The sequence below is a fragment of the Cheilinus undulatus genome, linkage group 18, assembly GCF_018320785.1.
Source record: "Cheilinus undulatus linkage group 18, ASM1832078v1, whole genome shotgun sequence".
NCBI classification, from domain to species: domain Eukaryota; kingdom Metazoa; phylum Chordata; class Actinopteri; order Labriformes; family Labridae; genus Cheilinus; species Cheilinus undulatus.
In genome coordinates this window covers 25,370,245-25,385,418 of record NC_054882.1, presented here as the reverse complement: position 1 = coordinate 25,385,418, position 15,174 = coordinate 25,370,245, and the positions used below count along the sequence as shown (strand labels likewise).

The 15,174-nt window shown below is 39.1% G+C and overlaps 3 protein-coding genes across 9 annotated transcripts; 2 read left to right on the top strand and 1 right to left on the bottom strand.

The window, feature by feature from the left end:
- The first annotated feature begins 8 nt into the window (after positions 1-8).
- On the top strand, positions 9-2,902 carry tmed8 (transmembrane p24 trafficking protein 8). Of its 3 annotated transcripts, none has more exons than XM_041811944.1 (6): positions 9-182; positions 493-638; positions 726-819; positions 924-1,017; positions 1,208-1,501; positions 1,608-2,902. In XM_041811944.1, the coding sequence occupies exons 2-6, from the start codon at positions 529-531 to the stop codon at positions 1,823-1,825; spliced, it is 810 nt and encodes a 269-aa protein (XP_041667878.1). In that variant the 5' UTR covers positions 9-182; positions 493-528; the 3' UTR covers positions 1,826-2,902. The 3 variants fall into 3 exon arrangements, with proteins under 3 accessions (XP_041667878.1, XP_041667879.1, XP_041667877.1); XM_041811945.1 differs by having other exon boundaries at positions 470-638; XM_041811943.1 differs by having other exon boundaries at positions 10-182; positions 527-638.
- A 2,892-nt stretch (positions 2,903-5,794) lies between these two features.
- zgc:163014 (uncharacterized protein LOC100038766 homolog) lies at positions 5,795-11,074 on the top strand. 2 transcript variants are annotated; one of them, XM_041812722.1, is made up of 13 exons: positions 5,795-5,952; positions 6,037-6,207; positions 6,292-6,397; positions 6,587-6,709; positions 7,235-7,348; positions 8,187-8,364; positions 8,441-8,569; positions 8,646-8,833; positions 8,930-9,126; positions 9,215-9,306; positions 9,389-9,443; positions 9,693-9,790; positions 10,438-11,074. In XM_041812722.1, the coding sequence occupies exons 1-13, from the start codon at positions 5,891-5,893 to the stop codon at positions 10,665-10,667; spliced, it is 1,743 nt and encodes a 580-aa protein (XP_041668656.1). In that variant the 5' UTR covers positions 5,795-5,890; the 3' UTR covers positions 10,668-11,074. The 2 variants fall into 2 exon arrangements, with proteins under 2 accessions (XP_041668656.1, XP_041668655.1); XM_041812721.1 differs by having other exon boundaries at positions 6,575-6,709.
- Positions 11,075-11,119: 45 nt separating this feature from the next.
- Positions 11,120-15,021, bottom strand: gstz1 (glutathione S-transferase zeta 1). 4 transcript variants are annotated; one of them, XM_041812726.1, is made up of 10 exons: positions 14,796-15,021; positions 14,545-14,595; positions 14,409-14,460; positions 14,254-14,321; positions 12,086-12,166; positions 11,868-11,993; positions 11,716-11,791; positions 11,574-11,626; positions 11,447-11,496; positions 11,120-11,308 (listed from the first exon to the last, which is right to left on the bottom strand). In XM_041812726.1, exons 2-10 carry the CDS (start codon positions 14,560-14,562, stop codon positions 11,182-11,184), a joined length of 651 nt encoding a protein of 216 aa, XP_041668660.1. In that variant the 5' UTR covers positions 14,563-14,595; positions 14,796-15,021; the 3' UTR covers positions 11,120-11,181. The 4 variants fall into 4 exon arrangements, with proteins under 4 accessions (XP_041668660.1, XP_041668662.1, XP_041668659.1 ...); XM_041812728.1 differs by having other exon boundaries at positions 14,307-14,321; positions 14,796-15,020; XM_041812725.1 differs by lacking the exon at positions 14,545-14,595 and having other exon boundaries at positions 14,796-15,020.
- Positions 15,022-15,174: the final 153 nt, after the last annotated feature.

The window sequence follows — 15,174 nt, the reverse complement described above, 5'->3', positions numbered from 1 at the left end:
TTTCGGAAACGTTCGCGAAAACACGGAAGTGTCAAAAAGTGTCGGCTGCTGGTAAAAGAAAACCAGCACAGTGAAAAGAGCCGTCACATTATTACAGTGACATGGAGATGTAGTTCCTAATGGTGTGCTTTGGACTGGTGTAAAATCGCTCCAGACTATCACATTATTAGTGTCACATCGTGGTAAGTTTTTTTTTTTTATCCAGTCTATCCTTGGCTGCACTTTCTGTGATTGCTAGTTAGCGTTAGCTACAAAGATGCTAACCATCTAGCCTGGCATCTACAAGCTAATGTTAGCGCATTGTGACGTAAGCACAGTATGTTATTTACATATATATCTGAGGTAAGCCGCTAATTTGGCAGTTTTTGTTGTTTACGTGGTCCTTTAATGGCTAACAGCTTGTTATTTTAGTCCTGTTTCGTTGTTAGCTTCGTGCTGTCATCTTTTCCTCCCTCCCTGTGCCTGAGAGGGGCGGGGATTCATCTTTTCCAGCCACGCAGTCTGAGGTGTTTGCTTCCCTTTCCAGCCATGGAGAGATTAGAGGCTACATCAGAGCTCCAGTCTCGGCTGTCATCTCTGTCCTTCTCCTCTTTTCCCGGAATAACATCCAAACAGTGCGACAACCGTCCTCTGGATATGTGAGTGAGTTCGCCTGTTGCTGCATGAAGCTGCTGTCACCTTCTCGTATCCTGTTGTATGCATCATTGAAACTGTTTGCTCCTCAGGCTTCCAAATACAGACCTTTCACAGAGCTGTGTCCAATCCAAAAACCAAGCTGAAATGGATGAACCCAAGGAGGACTCGGGACCATATACAGAGGTATTGATATTTAAGAATGTCCGGAAAGCTGTCATAAAAAAAGAGAAGAAAATAGGATCTGATTTCTCAGCTGCAATATTAGTCTTGTGTGTGTGCATTTTAAGGGTAATGAAGAGGTCCCTGCTGAGCCAGCCCTGGGGGAAGGAGGCGAGGAGAACAACAGCTCTGGGAGCTGTCAGCTCTCTGCTGAGATGAAAGGTGAGGTCCTGCTGCGTGTGCCATCATGACTGCTGTTTTGTTTTATGTGTGATGAGGATTCATAAATCTCTACTGCGTGAGTTTAAAGAGTAGCACAGGCTATAAAAAATGAATTGAACTGTTGTTACGGGTTATCTAAGCTACATAACAAATTCTGAGTCTTCATGCCATTTGTTCCTCCTGATGGCAGCCCAGATGCCGCAGCTGAAACCCCCTTCAACATGGACATCTGCTGCTCTGAAGGAGCTGAAGGCAAAGCTTCGCACAGAGGAGGACAGCGTGGTGACAGTTTACCGAGGCGACATCATGACGGTTCACGTGCCCACCGTGCCCGAGGCCAAAAAAGTATGCTGGGAGTTTGCTACAGACGGTTATGATATTGGCTTTGGCATATATTTCGACTGGACTCCTGTCACAAACCGGTCTATCACTGTGCACATCAGTGAGTCGAGTGATGATGAAGAAGAGGAGGAGGAGCTGGAAGGTCAGTGCTACATGCTTTTGCTTTAATCACGCTCACTTTTCACACACCTGTTTTAATGCTTTTCCTGTCATTGTTGACTTTGTGCCCCATCTGGTTTCTGCTGCAGGACCTGTCAGCAATGGAGACATCGAGAAGGGCTCCAAAAGTCAGTCCAACTCAAACTTGGGTGAAATCTTACCAGTGTACCGCCAGGACAGTCACCTGTCAGTCCATGGGGGGAGCCACGAGTTTCAAGGTGAAGGCACATACCTTCTGAAGTTTGATAACTCGTACTCACTATGGCGAAACAAAACACTTTACTACAGAGTTTATTACAGTGCCTGAGATGCCAAATTATACTTAATGAATGTATACTTAATTTACAGAATACTACTCTTTAGAACGATGAACTATTTTTGATTCCATGCTTCGGAGAAGATGAAGTTATAATATAAAAGGTTAAATATAGGCATATCTATTTTTTATCGCTATCAGCTTGTGTTAATATCCATATATGGTCATATAATTCAGAGGAGGCGAGCGTCGTGCTGAAAGCTCTTTGAAGAAGCCTTGCATATGTGCCATATCCCCCATGTATGCACTGTGCTGTTTGGTCATAAAACCTATATATTGTCTTCAGGCCTAGCATTTCTATGGTAGCAGTGATCAGGGAACGCCTGCACAGGATATTTTCACCCCGCCAGGTGCTTTAATCAGCAGTGCTCTGCAGAAATGAAGATTTTCTTGTTTTGTGTGTGTTGCGTTGCGTGCACCATCTATAATTCTGTTGCTTTGTTGTTGTCACCTGTATTTATCCCTCTGCTTTGCAGCGTAACTTATTTTTTATCTGTGTTAAATTAAACCATGTGATGATGAAGAATATAATTCTGTGCACAGATCTGTCTTCTGTCTCCGTGCTGTTTGCTAAATGATATAAGTTGAATGTACTGATAACAGTTCTCCAAAGTGTGCTTTTTTATGACACAAATAAAAGTCATCCCTTATCACTCAAGGCTCTTATTATGTAATAAAGATTCAATATTTACATTTTGTCATTCCCACTTTTATTTGCAGTGTCACAGGTTGGGAGTGGTTGCAATATTTCATCTAAATGTATTTTGTGCTCATGTCTGCAGACCTTGAAGTCGATGTTTTGTTTTTGTTGGTTTTTTTTAAGTTTTCTTGATGCATTAGGCATATGAGTGTTAAATAGCCTTGTTACATCCTGTTTGTAAAATTGTTTCCTGTACAACATTCACTTGTGCGCATGTTCCCAAATATGTCACACATTTGGCTGCTCAGTCCATATACAATGTAACCAACTGTTTTTGAGTTTCCCATGTTTGCTGTACCGTACCCTCACTGTAAGTTATGAGATTTGTTCCTCAAATTTATATCAAACAATAAAGAGAATATTGTCTACTTCTGTTGTGTTTAATTCTGCAGAGGCTCATGTAAAGCTTCAGGATTCGGTTTATAACCATGCATATCATCTAGTGCAGCCTTTCCCAAAATAACTAACATCGTTTAAACATCAAATATCCTGTATGCTATAATAAATTATCATTGTCTTCAGAGGCATACAGTTTATTAAGAAAGTATTTGCAGAATGACAAATTATCACGCCACCAGTGTTTACATATTTGTAAACACTGTGATATCTGTAAAGTCAGCTACATTTTCTTTTTAATATCCATCTCTTTAATATTACTTTGCAACTCGGCAAACTCTTCAGGTAAAGTTATGTCCACAAAGTTCTTACAGTCAGGAAGAGAGTAGACTAGTAGAACATTTAAGGAGTCACTAGTTAATCCAACACCAATTAAACTTTGACACTGATTTTATAACAGAAAAGTGAAGTTTAATGAAATTTTTGGTTGGGATATTTTTTTATTATTTAAAATGTTGTTGGTTGGTTGGTTTTTATGCTCACCTGAAAGACCTTCAGGGCCCACCATTTGGCCCCTGCCCACACTTCAGGACTGATCTAGTGGATCGTTTAGCTGTTTTCAGTGGGTTGCAAGTGTGTCCTCGATAAAACTAAATATTTTTTGAGGTTATAAAGTCATAAATATACAAGAACCAGAATTTTTGAGATTATAAAGTTGTAAGTTGAAGTCTATACATGGAAGAAAATCATACAAGATGATGCTGTTTGCTCTGCATAAGTACAGCAGTTGAGAGCCTCAATAAGGAAATACTGTGATTTTAGCCCAGAATCATCACTTTAGCATAAGTATCTGGACTTTGATGAGAGATTGTCATGAATTGGAGCTTTTCAGAACAAAATGACTCACTGACAGCATGTAGGAGGGGATTCTGATCCAACCACTGTCGTTTTTTCATTTCTTGCAAATTTATGAGTTAAAATGGAATTTTTTTTTTTCTTGAAAATTAACAGAGTCATTCTTAAATATTTTTTTAGGGTAGCACTTTATATGCCATCATAATGATGTACGGTAGCCCAAAGTGGGCATGCATCCTTGCTTATCACAGTCATAACAATTTTTTTTTTCCCTTCACTTTTTAAATCTCATTATCTTGAGATAAAAAGCTTATTTTCCTGTGAAAATGCTTTAATTTCTGAAGATCCCCAAAAAATAAACATTTACATGATATCACAGGACATTGAGTTAAATAAACTTATTTATGCCGGTGATCTTTTTTAAAACATGTTTTTTTTTGTCCTGTCTCTTTCTTCAACAATGTTTTTTAAAAATCTAATTTCCAAACTGCAACAATTTTCATTAAATACATTTGAACAGGTTTGGAAATTTTGGTTGCATTTCTCAAGGAGGTGATGGTGAGTCATGAGGCGAGACCATCTAAGGATCACTGGTTTATAAAATGTAAAAAAAAAAAAAAAAAGAAAAATGTGAATACTACTTTATTTACTTTATAATGATTTGTCAATCCCCCAGGGAAATTCTGGCAACACAACACAACACAGGAGAGGGTTGGAAAATGCAATACAATAGAATCGACAACATAAATGAATGAAGACTGAATAAACAATTAAATAAAAGGGACGGTAGATCTATACAGTTAACATTCTGTGCAGACAGTAACAATTAAAGTGATGTTCGTGTAAAGGGATAGTACACTTGTTGGCAGCAAATTCTATACAGAACAGTGATATGACACGAACGTGAGGTAGTGCAAAATAAGTCCAATAGAATGGGATGTTATATGTGCAGTATGGAGAAGCAAGATTATAGATAATACAAAGATATATAGATAACAGCGAAGTTTGGAATTGTAGTATGAATGTTAATATCAAAGTTAAGGTGCAAAATATAATATAATAAATACAATATAATATAATATATGCAGCAAAAGTGGCATAGTGAATATGAACAGTATTGCCCTGGTTCCTGAAGCTGAGGATATCTTTGAATGTCCTGATTAGTCCCTTGCCCACCCAAAAACTACTACTGTTATATAAAAGTATACCAGAAAATATTTCTGAAGATTCAATCATAAATCTTTGTGTTGTTCAATAAACGAGTACAAATCAATAATCGTTACACATAAATAAATGTAGCAGCTGAATGCTACAACAGAACAAGAGGTGTCTTTACAACACTCGTGTTGTCTCCAACCAGCCAAATCTGTCCGTTCCACCTGAGACATCATAACAGTCTCACTGCAGATCCAGAATTACATGGTGCTTCAGGATGCTCCCCTGTGTTTCCATTAAATTGGCGCATTAGGGGTTTGATGTAATTGTTACAGAGGTGCTGATGACACACGGTTTTATTTTCAGCTCTCCCCAAAGGACTGTCAATCCAGTTGACTCACCTTTTTACTGGCCTACTGAAAAGGAACCTATATGTTCTGTCTTCTGACATTTTTTTATTGTTTTAAGGAAACTGCAAATAAACTACTGTTAGTTTTAAGTAGCACTATTAGACAGTCAGACTTTAAATGTTTATGTTAGAGGGTGTTGACAGGAAATATGCAGCTACCACCTTTTTAAACTGGATGGTTGTCCATTTGAGTGTTATGAGGGTAGTACTATTGTTAAAAATAAATAAATAAATAGATGAATAGATAAATAAATGGGAAAGAAATTTCACTTTGCTCACATTCAACACAAAAATAAAATAAAATTCCATAAAATAAAATAGTATAAAGTAAAACGTTACGATGAACATAATTCTTTTTTTTTCTATACATACATTTTTCATCGGTCGTTACGTAAAATAAAAGTAGAACAGAGCTTAAAACCGAAACTCTTCACATTGCAGTTGTCTGTAATCAATCGTAGAGGATTTCAGGTGCGCGTTTTTCACAGTGTCCTCGCACTCAAGTCAGCCAATCAGAAAGAAGTATCGCAGCTTATGTTTCCCTGTGGGGTTGCTAGTTGTTGTAAGAGTAAACTTCTTGACAAGAAGACCCTGAAACAACATGGGGAAGATGACCTTTTATGTGCTCTACTCCCTGCGGGACGCCCCACGTCAGTTTTTTTGGTAGGCCTTTCATGAAAAAGTACATATCGATGTTTTAACACTAAAACATGGATTTTTAACATGTCCTGGTGTTCCCACGCGCAGCAAATCCAACCGAAAGTGCTACCAAGTGCACGTGCCCCTACCTCTTCCCAAACAGCTGGTGGTCTTCGGTCTCGGAGAGTGGAAAGGCAGCGAGACAACAATCTCTGTAGAGGTTGTGGTCAGTGCGGAGGTACCTGCTCAGAAAATAGGGACGCTGACCTCTCAAGCGAGGTATGTGTGTGATTAAAGGTGTTAGCCAGTTCCCACCAGAACCGCTCCAATCTTAGAGGATAAAACTGACCCTTTTGACCTCAGGTGCATGACCTGGGAGGGCGAGTGGAGCCCTGACATAGTTTCAGTGGCAGCAGAGAGAGGCAGGAGAGGAGTTTATGGAAAGATAGTGCTCACAGTGTGTGGAGAGGTAGGAGCTTTACTTGATATTTAATCACTGCTCTTTATTGTTCAGGAAGGAAGACTATTTTTTCTTAATCTGATAAAACTGTAAAATCAGTTTAAAGGGCACACTGCTCTTTGTCCTGGCGTATATTTCCCCTGCATTGTTATATTAATATTGTTCTTTTTATATTTAATGCCACTGACTTTTGAGCAGGCACAGGATAAATCCACTATCTTCAGCAGCACTCCTCTGGTTCAAAGAAAATGTCTGTTCCCAGACGAGCACAACGCCACTGATCTGTCTTCTACATTACCCCAAAGCATCGCAAATGACACGGTGAGATATTTAAGCTGTATCACACCAGAGGGAGTTAGGGCTGTATAGTAAATGAATTAACCCTTTCATACGATTAGGCTAAATCACTTCATCTCCTTGTTGCCACAGTAATGTAAAATAAAGACACTATTGCTCCTTAATGTCTTATTTCCCTTTGAAAAAACCTGACAGGAAGCTCCTTTTTACTGTTCCATTATTTTCTGTTCTATCCATAACAAGTTCCTTTTTGCTATGTTTACATTCATGTCAAGATCTTTGATCTACCCAAAGTTTTTTTTCCAAAATAAAAGCAGCTCTATACCCAGACAGGAAGTCAGTCACCCCAAGTTTAACACAGTACAACAATCCAAAATAGAACAAAGTAGTTTTGAAGTAAAAAATGTGGGATTTCAAAATGTGAAGACTGATGGTAATTAACACTTCTCTACACTCATTAGATGCCTCTTGTCTAATCAAATACTGTTTTGTTTTTTTGCATTTGTTTACTCGTTTTGTGTATTATTTTAATATTATTGTTCCCTGCAGATAACTGCTGAAGTGTCACACTTGGGCGAAAGCGTTTCTTGTGCAGAGATCCAAGTTAACAAAATTGACAGCAGCGTTTCCACTATGGGAAATAAAGCCAGAGTTTGGCCTACGGTAAGGGTCGTGCTTACTGACTAATGCACATTCATTGCCTCTGTTGGACTAAGAACACGTTACTGTGCTGTAATCTGAACCATAGCTTTAATCAAATGTTTCTTATTATTATCTGAATTTTGGCAATTAATTTAGATTTTAAAATAAATGGTAACATTTGTTTTTGATTTTACTTTTTATTCCAACATTCAACATATTGTTTTTCTCTACAGATAGTTTGATAATAATAACTTTACTTATATAGCACCTTTCAAGAACACCAAAGTCCCAGTCCTTTACAAAATAGATGGAGGAAACACAGGCAATGATACAAGGTACAATTAAAAAGAAACCACTGTAAAAAAAATTAATTAAGGCCACTGATCTTAAACCCAATGGAAGAGGGTACCAAAGAGTCAGAGTAATGAACTTGGTATTAAACGATGGTGTCGGCTCCAGAAGACACAGAAGACACAAGTTGTTCTGTGACAACCCTGTTTTAAGAAAAACATGGTTTACTTGATTGATGGGGGAAACAACTACACTACCCACTACTCATAAAAACAGCGTCTCTGATCAGTGTTGCTATACTAAAGGTAACATGGCTGCTATATCTTGAGGTCTTAAACACATGTGTCGACTTCCTCCAGATAAACAATAGAAAAATAAGTTGCATTTACAGGGTTTCAGCTTGAAGAGGATTGTTGCATATTTTAAACACAAAATGTAGAATTGAAATACTTTTAGGATTTGCATCGTATCTGGTAAACAATACTACTAAATACCCATTTACATAGTTTTACCACTAAAAAGTGGTCTTGGAGTTTAATTAGTCTTTAACTTGCCTTGCCTTTATAAGGAGAAAACACCCAGGCGTACAGTTATTGGTAAGAGAGGCCACCTGACATGGAGTCTAGAGGATCTGGACAGCCTTTCAGAGGACATGGACCAGGCTTCGACCCCAAAGAGAATGAGGATGTCCAGGATGAACAGTCAGGACGACGTGTCTATGCAGATCAAGAGTGAAAACAGAGAAGGTCGGAGACAAACTTTTATGACAACAGCTCTCTGACTTCACAAAATGGGATTTTTTTTTTTAACAATCTTTTTTAGTTTCAGCGTGCCCGTCTGAGCGCTGGAGCCATACAATGTGTCTGAGCGACCCTGACACGGCCATCCTCATTGGTGGAGAGACGGCAGACAAGAATTACTGCAAGGACTCGCTGTGGAAATTTGAGTTAGGTCAGTATTGTAATTGTGTTTGTGCGCTTACACAGAAATAAATCACATTAAGTTTGATTTCTGATGCTCTCCTCAGACAATGACTTCTGGTTCCCCATGAACTCCTCTTCCTCTGGACCTGTTCCCCCATGTGCTCGAGGGCACTCTGCAACATACGACCCTGAATCAAAGTCAGTCTATGTTTACGGCGGCCTTAGGGAGAGTCAGTGTTACAGCGAGCTCTACATCCTTGATACTCTGACCTGGAAGTGGAAGCTTGTCAATGTGAGTCATTTTAAAGCCTGTAATGGTATTTTCTTTTCTCAGTAATTGGTTTTAAAGTGCTTTATGTTACTTTCATGGTGAATTTCCCCCTTCTAGGCTAAAGGAAATGTACCGAATTTGGCCTATCACTCTGCATCCTTTTATAAGAAAGAGCTTTTTGTCTTCGGCGGAGTTGAGTCGAACCATTTGTCTGCAGATAAACCCTGCAGTAATGCTCTGTACATCTTCAACCCAGAATTTGAACTCTGGTACCAGCCCATTGTGGAGGGAGACATGCCTCTGCCACGTTTTGGGTCAGTCGTCTTTTCAAATTCAACCCCAGCAAATAAATACACAGCCAGTCTTTCCTGAACATTCCTAACCATGTTGGTGTTTAACCAGACATTCAGCCACTCTGATATTAAACAAGTTGATAATATTTGGTGGAAGGAAGACTGCTACCTATCTGAATGATCTCCATGTGCTGGATCTGGGTAAGATGAACATTTAATAGCTGCTTAAGGCAACATATTGTGGTCAGGTTGAAATAGCTAATTATTTTCTTAATGATTGAAGGATTCATGGAGTACACAGCTGTGAAGTGTGGAAACATGCCACCGTTGCCTCGAGGGTGAGTACTCATCTACTGATCAACCTTGAGAAATGTCAACCATGTAGCCATCTTTATATTTTTGGCATCTTTGACGGGCAGGAAATAAATATTTAGTGGGTTAAACACAGTATATATTATTAAGTAGACATAATAGTCTTAGTTTGGTGAAGTATTCAGCTCGATGCGTGAGCAAATTTATTTTCTGTAGGAATTAGCTTAATCACTTAATTACACCAGTAAAAATCCTCCTGGTCTGTATTTTGACAGGTTTCATGCAGCTCTGCCAGTTTCAGACAAAAAGATATTAATCAGTGGGGGATGCTGTGCAGTTGGAGCCCTGCAGGATGTCCATGTTTTCAACACTGGTGAGTGTGCAATTTATGAGACACTTGGTATTTAATTTGATTTAAGAAAGTGTCAGTCTGATTGGTTGAAGTCCTTTGTTTTTACTATGTCTGTTTTTAAGGCCTTGTGCCTTTGGCACTGTTTGATTTTTGACCTGTGACATTATTGAGGTGTTATTAGCACTACAGAGACAAAAATACATAAAATCGTATCAGTTCCCATCCCTGTTACCTGATAATTCAGAGAATTCAAACAGCCCTAATCATGGCTGGACCTGAGGCCTTGAAATCTGCAAACGCAGATGATTGACATAAATAAAATGTGCAAAGTTTTGCTCACTATTAGTGACAAAAAACCTGTTTCAAAGAAATCTGAGCTTCGTCTGTACATGCATTTTGTTATGAATTTTTCTTCCTGCAGTGCTTTTAAAACCTCATTAATGCCTGAGCCAACATCATATACGGGACAAAAATATGAGGGTGTAATGTAGCGTGTTCTTTGTAGTCTGTTCTCATTTACTAATGATGATGAAAATGGTAGATATTCTATCATTTTTCTTTTAGTAAATGTTAAAACAACTTAATTTTACCCAAACACCAAACTAGGGGTGAATCCAAAACAGACATGATTATTCTATCATAAATCAGCTCATTTTCTTCCCTTTCAGACACCAACATGTGGAGTGCACTGGCTACTTCTCTCCTCTGCTCCAAGCCCCGTGCTGGTCACAGCATGATACATTTGGGATGCTCCATCCCAGCTGATACTGAGAAGCATAAAAGAGGTGAAAATGGCCTAGTAAAATGCAGTTTGCTGGTGTTTGGAGGATCAGATTGCTCTGGGACTTTCTACAATGACACAGTGAAATGCACAGTGGATATTCCTGTTGACAAATGACAGATCCATCACTCAAGAAATCCAAACAGGTTTTTAGAGGTTCTAAACAATAGAGCTGTACTGATCTGTCCTGATGTGACAAATATATTATAGTACTTCAAAGCTTTTAACAGTTATGTTTCGATGTAGTTTTCATATATTTTACTTTTTGTGATGTACTCTTTCTTCTTTAACTTAACTATAGCTTCTTTTTAGGAGTATTTTTAAACAGCCATCCATTCTTCATTCACAGAGATAACAAGCTGCAAGCATTGAAATAAGTGGTTTTTAATTTGCATAACAAATCTGATCTGTTTACACGTGAGGTTCTGACCTTATCCTTGTCCTCTTTCAATGTTTAGAGGATAAAACTGCTGGACGTGGTAAAATGGACAAAGGCAAATGCTAATAAATACTTTTACTCTTCAGTTTCCCTTGTTTTATTGTTTTAAAGCAACACGCTGGAATGAGACTGTTTTCAAAGCATTTTATTTAACAAAGCAGAAAAATACATGTGTGTCCTGACACTGGAGATTTATGCACGCAGGTCATCAGGTGTGTCTGGTTGGCTGGATGGGTGGCTCACTTTGAAGGCGTCGATCTCAAGTAAGGTTTGATTTAACCGTTTGATGGTGGGAAACTGTTCCATGTCCACTTTGAATCTACACACATTAAAGACACACAGGTGTCATGCTCCTTTGTGTAGGGTGTTTGGAAATTAAGCAGAGGCTTTGGTATAGCATCTTGACTTCACACTAATGAAAAATCAGTTTTTCAAATAAATTATCTGACCCCCTTACCTCTCTGCATTGTAGACTTGTGGAGCCAGACAGATGTCAGCCATGGAAATCTAAATGCAACCAAAAAGATCAAATGTTTGTGTTCATCAAACTCTTGCAATGTGTGTTGTCATGATCATCCCCTTACCTCGTCACCCACACAGTATTTCCCTGCTGTTTCTTTCAGAATGGGTTCCAGAGCTGAAATAGAAAAGGAAGCACATGAGAAAAATATACAGTAAAGAAAGTCAAGAGAGGATGAGAGGTAAAGTTGATGAGCTTCTACCAACCCTGAAAGCCTCGATTAATGAAGTGCTGAGACCACTGCACCTTCTCTGCTCCTATTTTCTGAATCACATACAAATTCTAAAACACACAAGATTATTAGTATTTAAAAGTTACTGGCATTGACTTTGTAATAATTCACACTTATATTTCTTACCTGCAGAGGTTGTATCCCAGAGGCAATGAGGTCACTGATCATCCGAACCTGGGCACGCTTCTTTGGGTCTGCTGGAAGAAGTCGGGGGCCTGGCCTGGTCTCGTCGAGGTACTGGATCACTGCCAGCTGTGTGAGCAACAATTTCCATTTCCATTCAGGTTTGTTTAATAAAATGTGGCTTTGCAGGATTTACATGGATGAAGAGTTTAGGGACTCACTGACTGACAGAGGATGAAGCCATCAATTTCAACTGCAGGCACTTGTTGCATGGGGTTTATTGTCTTGAACTCTTGTGTACGCTTCAGCACAAAGAGAGCTTGTGTTAGACTAGTGTGAGATTTTCAGATGCATAGAATTGATCAATTTAAGACTGTTACAGAAGCTGATCATAGTGCATGATTCAAGAAGTGATTAAATCTCATTCTTTCTGGAGGAAATGATGAATAGCAAAAAAAAACTTGGGTGCATAAATATGCATACCTCTGGACTTAAACTTCACTGAAGCTCTTTTTTATTTCATCTCAGCACTCAGTCTTTTTGGTTATGAGTTTATCAACACAACTTGTTTCAACCCTGAAAAAATCTTTCTTTCAAAAGCATAAAAAAATCTGTCAGATTATGAGGACATTACCTATGCATATCTCTTTGTAAATCAGCCTTGAGGTTTTCAGTGGGATTAAGTTCTGGGCTGTGATCGGTATAATCCAAAACTTTTATCTTCTGGGAAAGCCATTCTTTTGTATTTTTTGATGTACTCTATGTTTTGGGTCATTGTCACTCTGAAAGTTGAAATTCTTCCCATTTTCAGTTAACAGCTACCTGTAGGGTGTTTTGGAACTGTTCATATTTCCTCCACCTTAATGAAAACTCATACTATAGCATGATGCTGCTTCCATCATGATTCAGTGGGATCTGCTAGAAAGCTGGAGAAATACGGGAATTTCACCTCTTAGTGTGTTGTTGAGCCAAAGCATCTTACCAAATCTACAACAGAATAACTTGACCAGAAAAAGATAAAAGTTTTGGGTTGGCCCAGCCAGAGACCAGACCAGAGTCTTTTTTTTTTTTTTTTTTTTTTGTCCGATCGAAGTGTATATGCCAAAGAGGGAACATTTTGTGAAATAATATACAGGTGCTTATCATGTCCCCATGATTTTATTAATTTTATTATTAAATTCTAGATTAGAATTCTAGATTAGAATATTGTAAAATGTCTATTTTGCAAAGGTTTTTGAGCCTTCATTCTCACTATAGGTCAGTACACACAACTGCAATCGTGGGGAAGACTGCTGACTTGAGCCTTGACTCTTTTGTGGAGGACAATCACTGACACCCTTCACAAGGAGGATAAGGTACAGATGGTCACTGCTGACAGGGCAGGCTATTCTCCGAGGCTTTATCAAAGCATATTCATGGGAAGATTACTGGAAGGGAAAAGTTGCGCAAGCAACATAGATGAGCTCAGCCTTCAGAGGACTGTAAAACAAAGCAGATTCAAGAACTTAGGGGAGCTTCACATGGAGTGGACTGAGGTTGGAGTCAGTCGATCAAGAGCCACCACACAGACAGGTCCAGGAAATGGACTACAAGTGTCATGTTCTTAGTGTCTAGACAATCCTGAACCACAGATGTCATAAGCTTCTCACCTGGGCTAAAGAGAAAAAGAAATGGACTGTTGCTCAGTTGTCCCAAGTCCTTTCAGATATTTCATTAGAAAATCAAGGTCCAAGAATCTGGAGGAAGATCTGAGAGGCACAGAATTCAAGGTGCTTGTAGTCCAGTGTTTCAGTTTTCCTTTTCTAGCAGGACTTGTCACCTGCTCACAGTAAGTCAAAACTACCACAAACTGTTTTGCAAACCATGGTGTTCCTGTGCGTGATTGGCCAGCAAACTGGTTTGACCTGAACCCCGTAGAGAATCTTGGATGAGACACCAGACTCAACAATACAGATGAGCTGAAGGCTGCCATCAGAGCAACCTGGGCTTCATAACACCCCAGCAGTGCCACAGACTGACTTCATAGATGCAGTAATTTGTGCAAAAGGAGCTCCAACCAATTACTGAGTACATAAATAAAATAATTATCCAGAAAGTCAACATTTCTGTATTAAAAAATTGTTTTTGGACTGATGTTTTGTGATATAATATTTTCAGATAGGGTTTTTGAGAGCTGTAAGCTGTAATCATCAAGATTTAAACAAAAAGTCTTGAACAAAGTTAACTTCTTGAATTAAATCACGAGTAACAATAACTTTTTCATGATCCCCCTTTTTTTTTTTAGATGCACCTGTATATCTTAAAGGTATGTTGCCCAGCCCTAATGCCACTTTATCATCATGCACAGTCATTTTTGCATTAATCCAAACTTTCAGAATCTCTACTGTACCTGTTGACCTCCATCTTTGATTAGATTGACTGGAACCTGGTCATATTCAATACCTTTGAGAGCAAAAGCTGGAACACAAGAACATTTTTTTTATCATTAGGTAGCCATCAAAATGCTTTAGATGTTAAGTAGTCAAATGCTTTGGTACAACTCACCAATGCGGACCCTCCAGGAGCAGGAACTTCTGAAGTATCCATGAAGAACAGGCTGCAAAGAAGAAAAAAGTTAGTTTAATCCATTTGGAAATCTATCATATTTCTGTTTGCAGGTGATTTCTGTCTTCCGGTTCACCTTGGTTTGAGATGCCATAGCTTTTTTGCTTTACTTTTCTCCTCAGCTAGACTGCATCGACAAATGAAAGCAGTTTTTCTACACTGAAACAACTCTTCATCCTCCAGCAACCAATAGCATGAGCCCCCTAAAATCCCTCCTACTTAATCTTTGGTCCATGACTAAGCAACAACTGGGCTTCATATGGTTCACATTAGGGACTCGGTGCAGACAGTTCACCAGGCTCAAAGCCAGCAATGTTACTACTGTACCTTGGCCAAGAGGACTACAGACAGGCGCATTGTTGTGGCTGTAATATCGCTTTGACTCTGAGGATGAGCTCTGTCAGTCACACGTCAGACGAAAATATTCTGCCTGAGAACTTTTGTCATGTGCACATTTCTCAGCTGAGCGGAGACAATCTCTTCGCTAAGCTAACTCCTCTGTTTTTAGCAGAATTTGTGTCAACAGTTTAGCCCCTATTACGCAACTCGACCGGCTTTCTTCTAACCAATTAAATAGCGAGTTGTAACTCTAAGGCGGGACTAGCTAAAGTCTCAGCCAGTGATTGGAGAGAATCCGCTGACAGTTAGCCAATGGCGCCGCGTAGTTGATGGGAGTGCGCTGTGCCATTGGCACGGAGCGAATAGC

Coding starts and splice junctions, on each gene's coding strand:
- tmed8 (XM_041811944.1), top strand. CDS start 529: ATGGAGAGATTAGAGGCTACATCAGAGCTCCAGTCTCGGCTGTCATCT. Junction 639..725: donor GACAACCGTCCTCTGGATAT/GTGAGTGAGTTC, acceptor TTTGCTCCTCAG/GCTTCCAAATACAGACCTTT. Junction 1,502..1,607: donor AGAGGAGGAGGAGCTGGAAG/GTCAGTGCTACA, acceptor TTTCTGCTGCAG/GACCTGTCAGCAATGGAGAC.
- zgc:163014 (XM_041812721.1), top strand. CDS start 5,891: ATGGGGAAGATGACCTTTTATGTGCTCTACTCCCTGCGGGACGCCCCA. Junction 6,398..6,574: donor TGCTCACAGTGTGTGGAGAG/GTAGGAGCTTTA, acceptor TTAATGCCACTG/ACTTTTGAGCAGGCACAGGA. Junction 8,834..8,929: donor GGAAGTGGAAGCTTGTCAAT/GTGAGTCATTTT, acceptor TCCCCCTTCTAG/GCTAAAGGAAATGTACCGAA.
- gstz1 (XM_041812725.1), bottom strand. CDS start 14,825: ATGCGCCTGTCTGTAGTCCTCTTGGCCAAG. Junction 12,167..14,253: donor TCAAAGATGGAGGTCAACAG/GTACAGTAGAGA, acceptor TTTGTGCTGAAG/CGTACACAAGAGTTCAAGAC. Junction 11,792..11,867: donor CTGGGATACAACCTCTGCAG/GTAAGAAATATA, acceptor TGTGTGTTTTAG/AATTTGTATGTGATTCAGAA.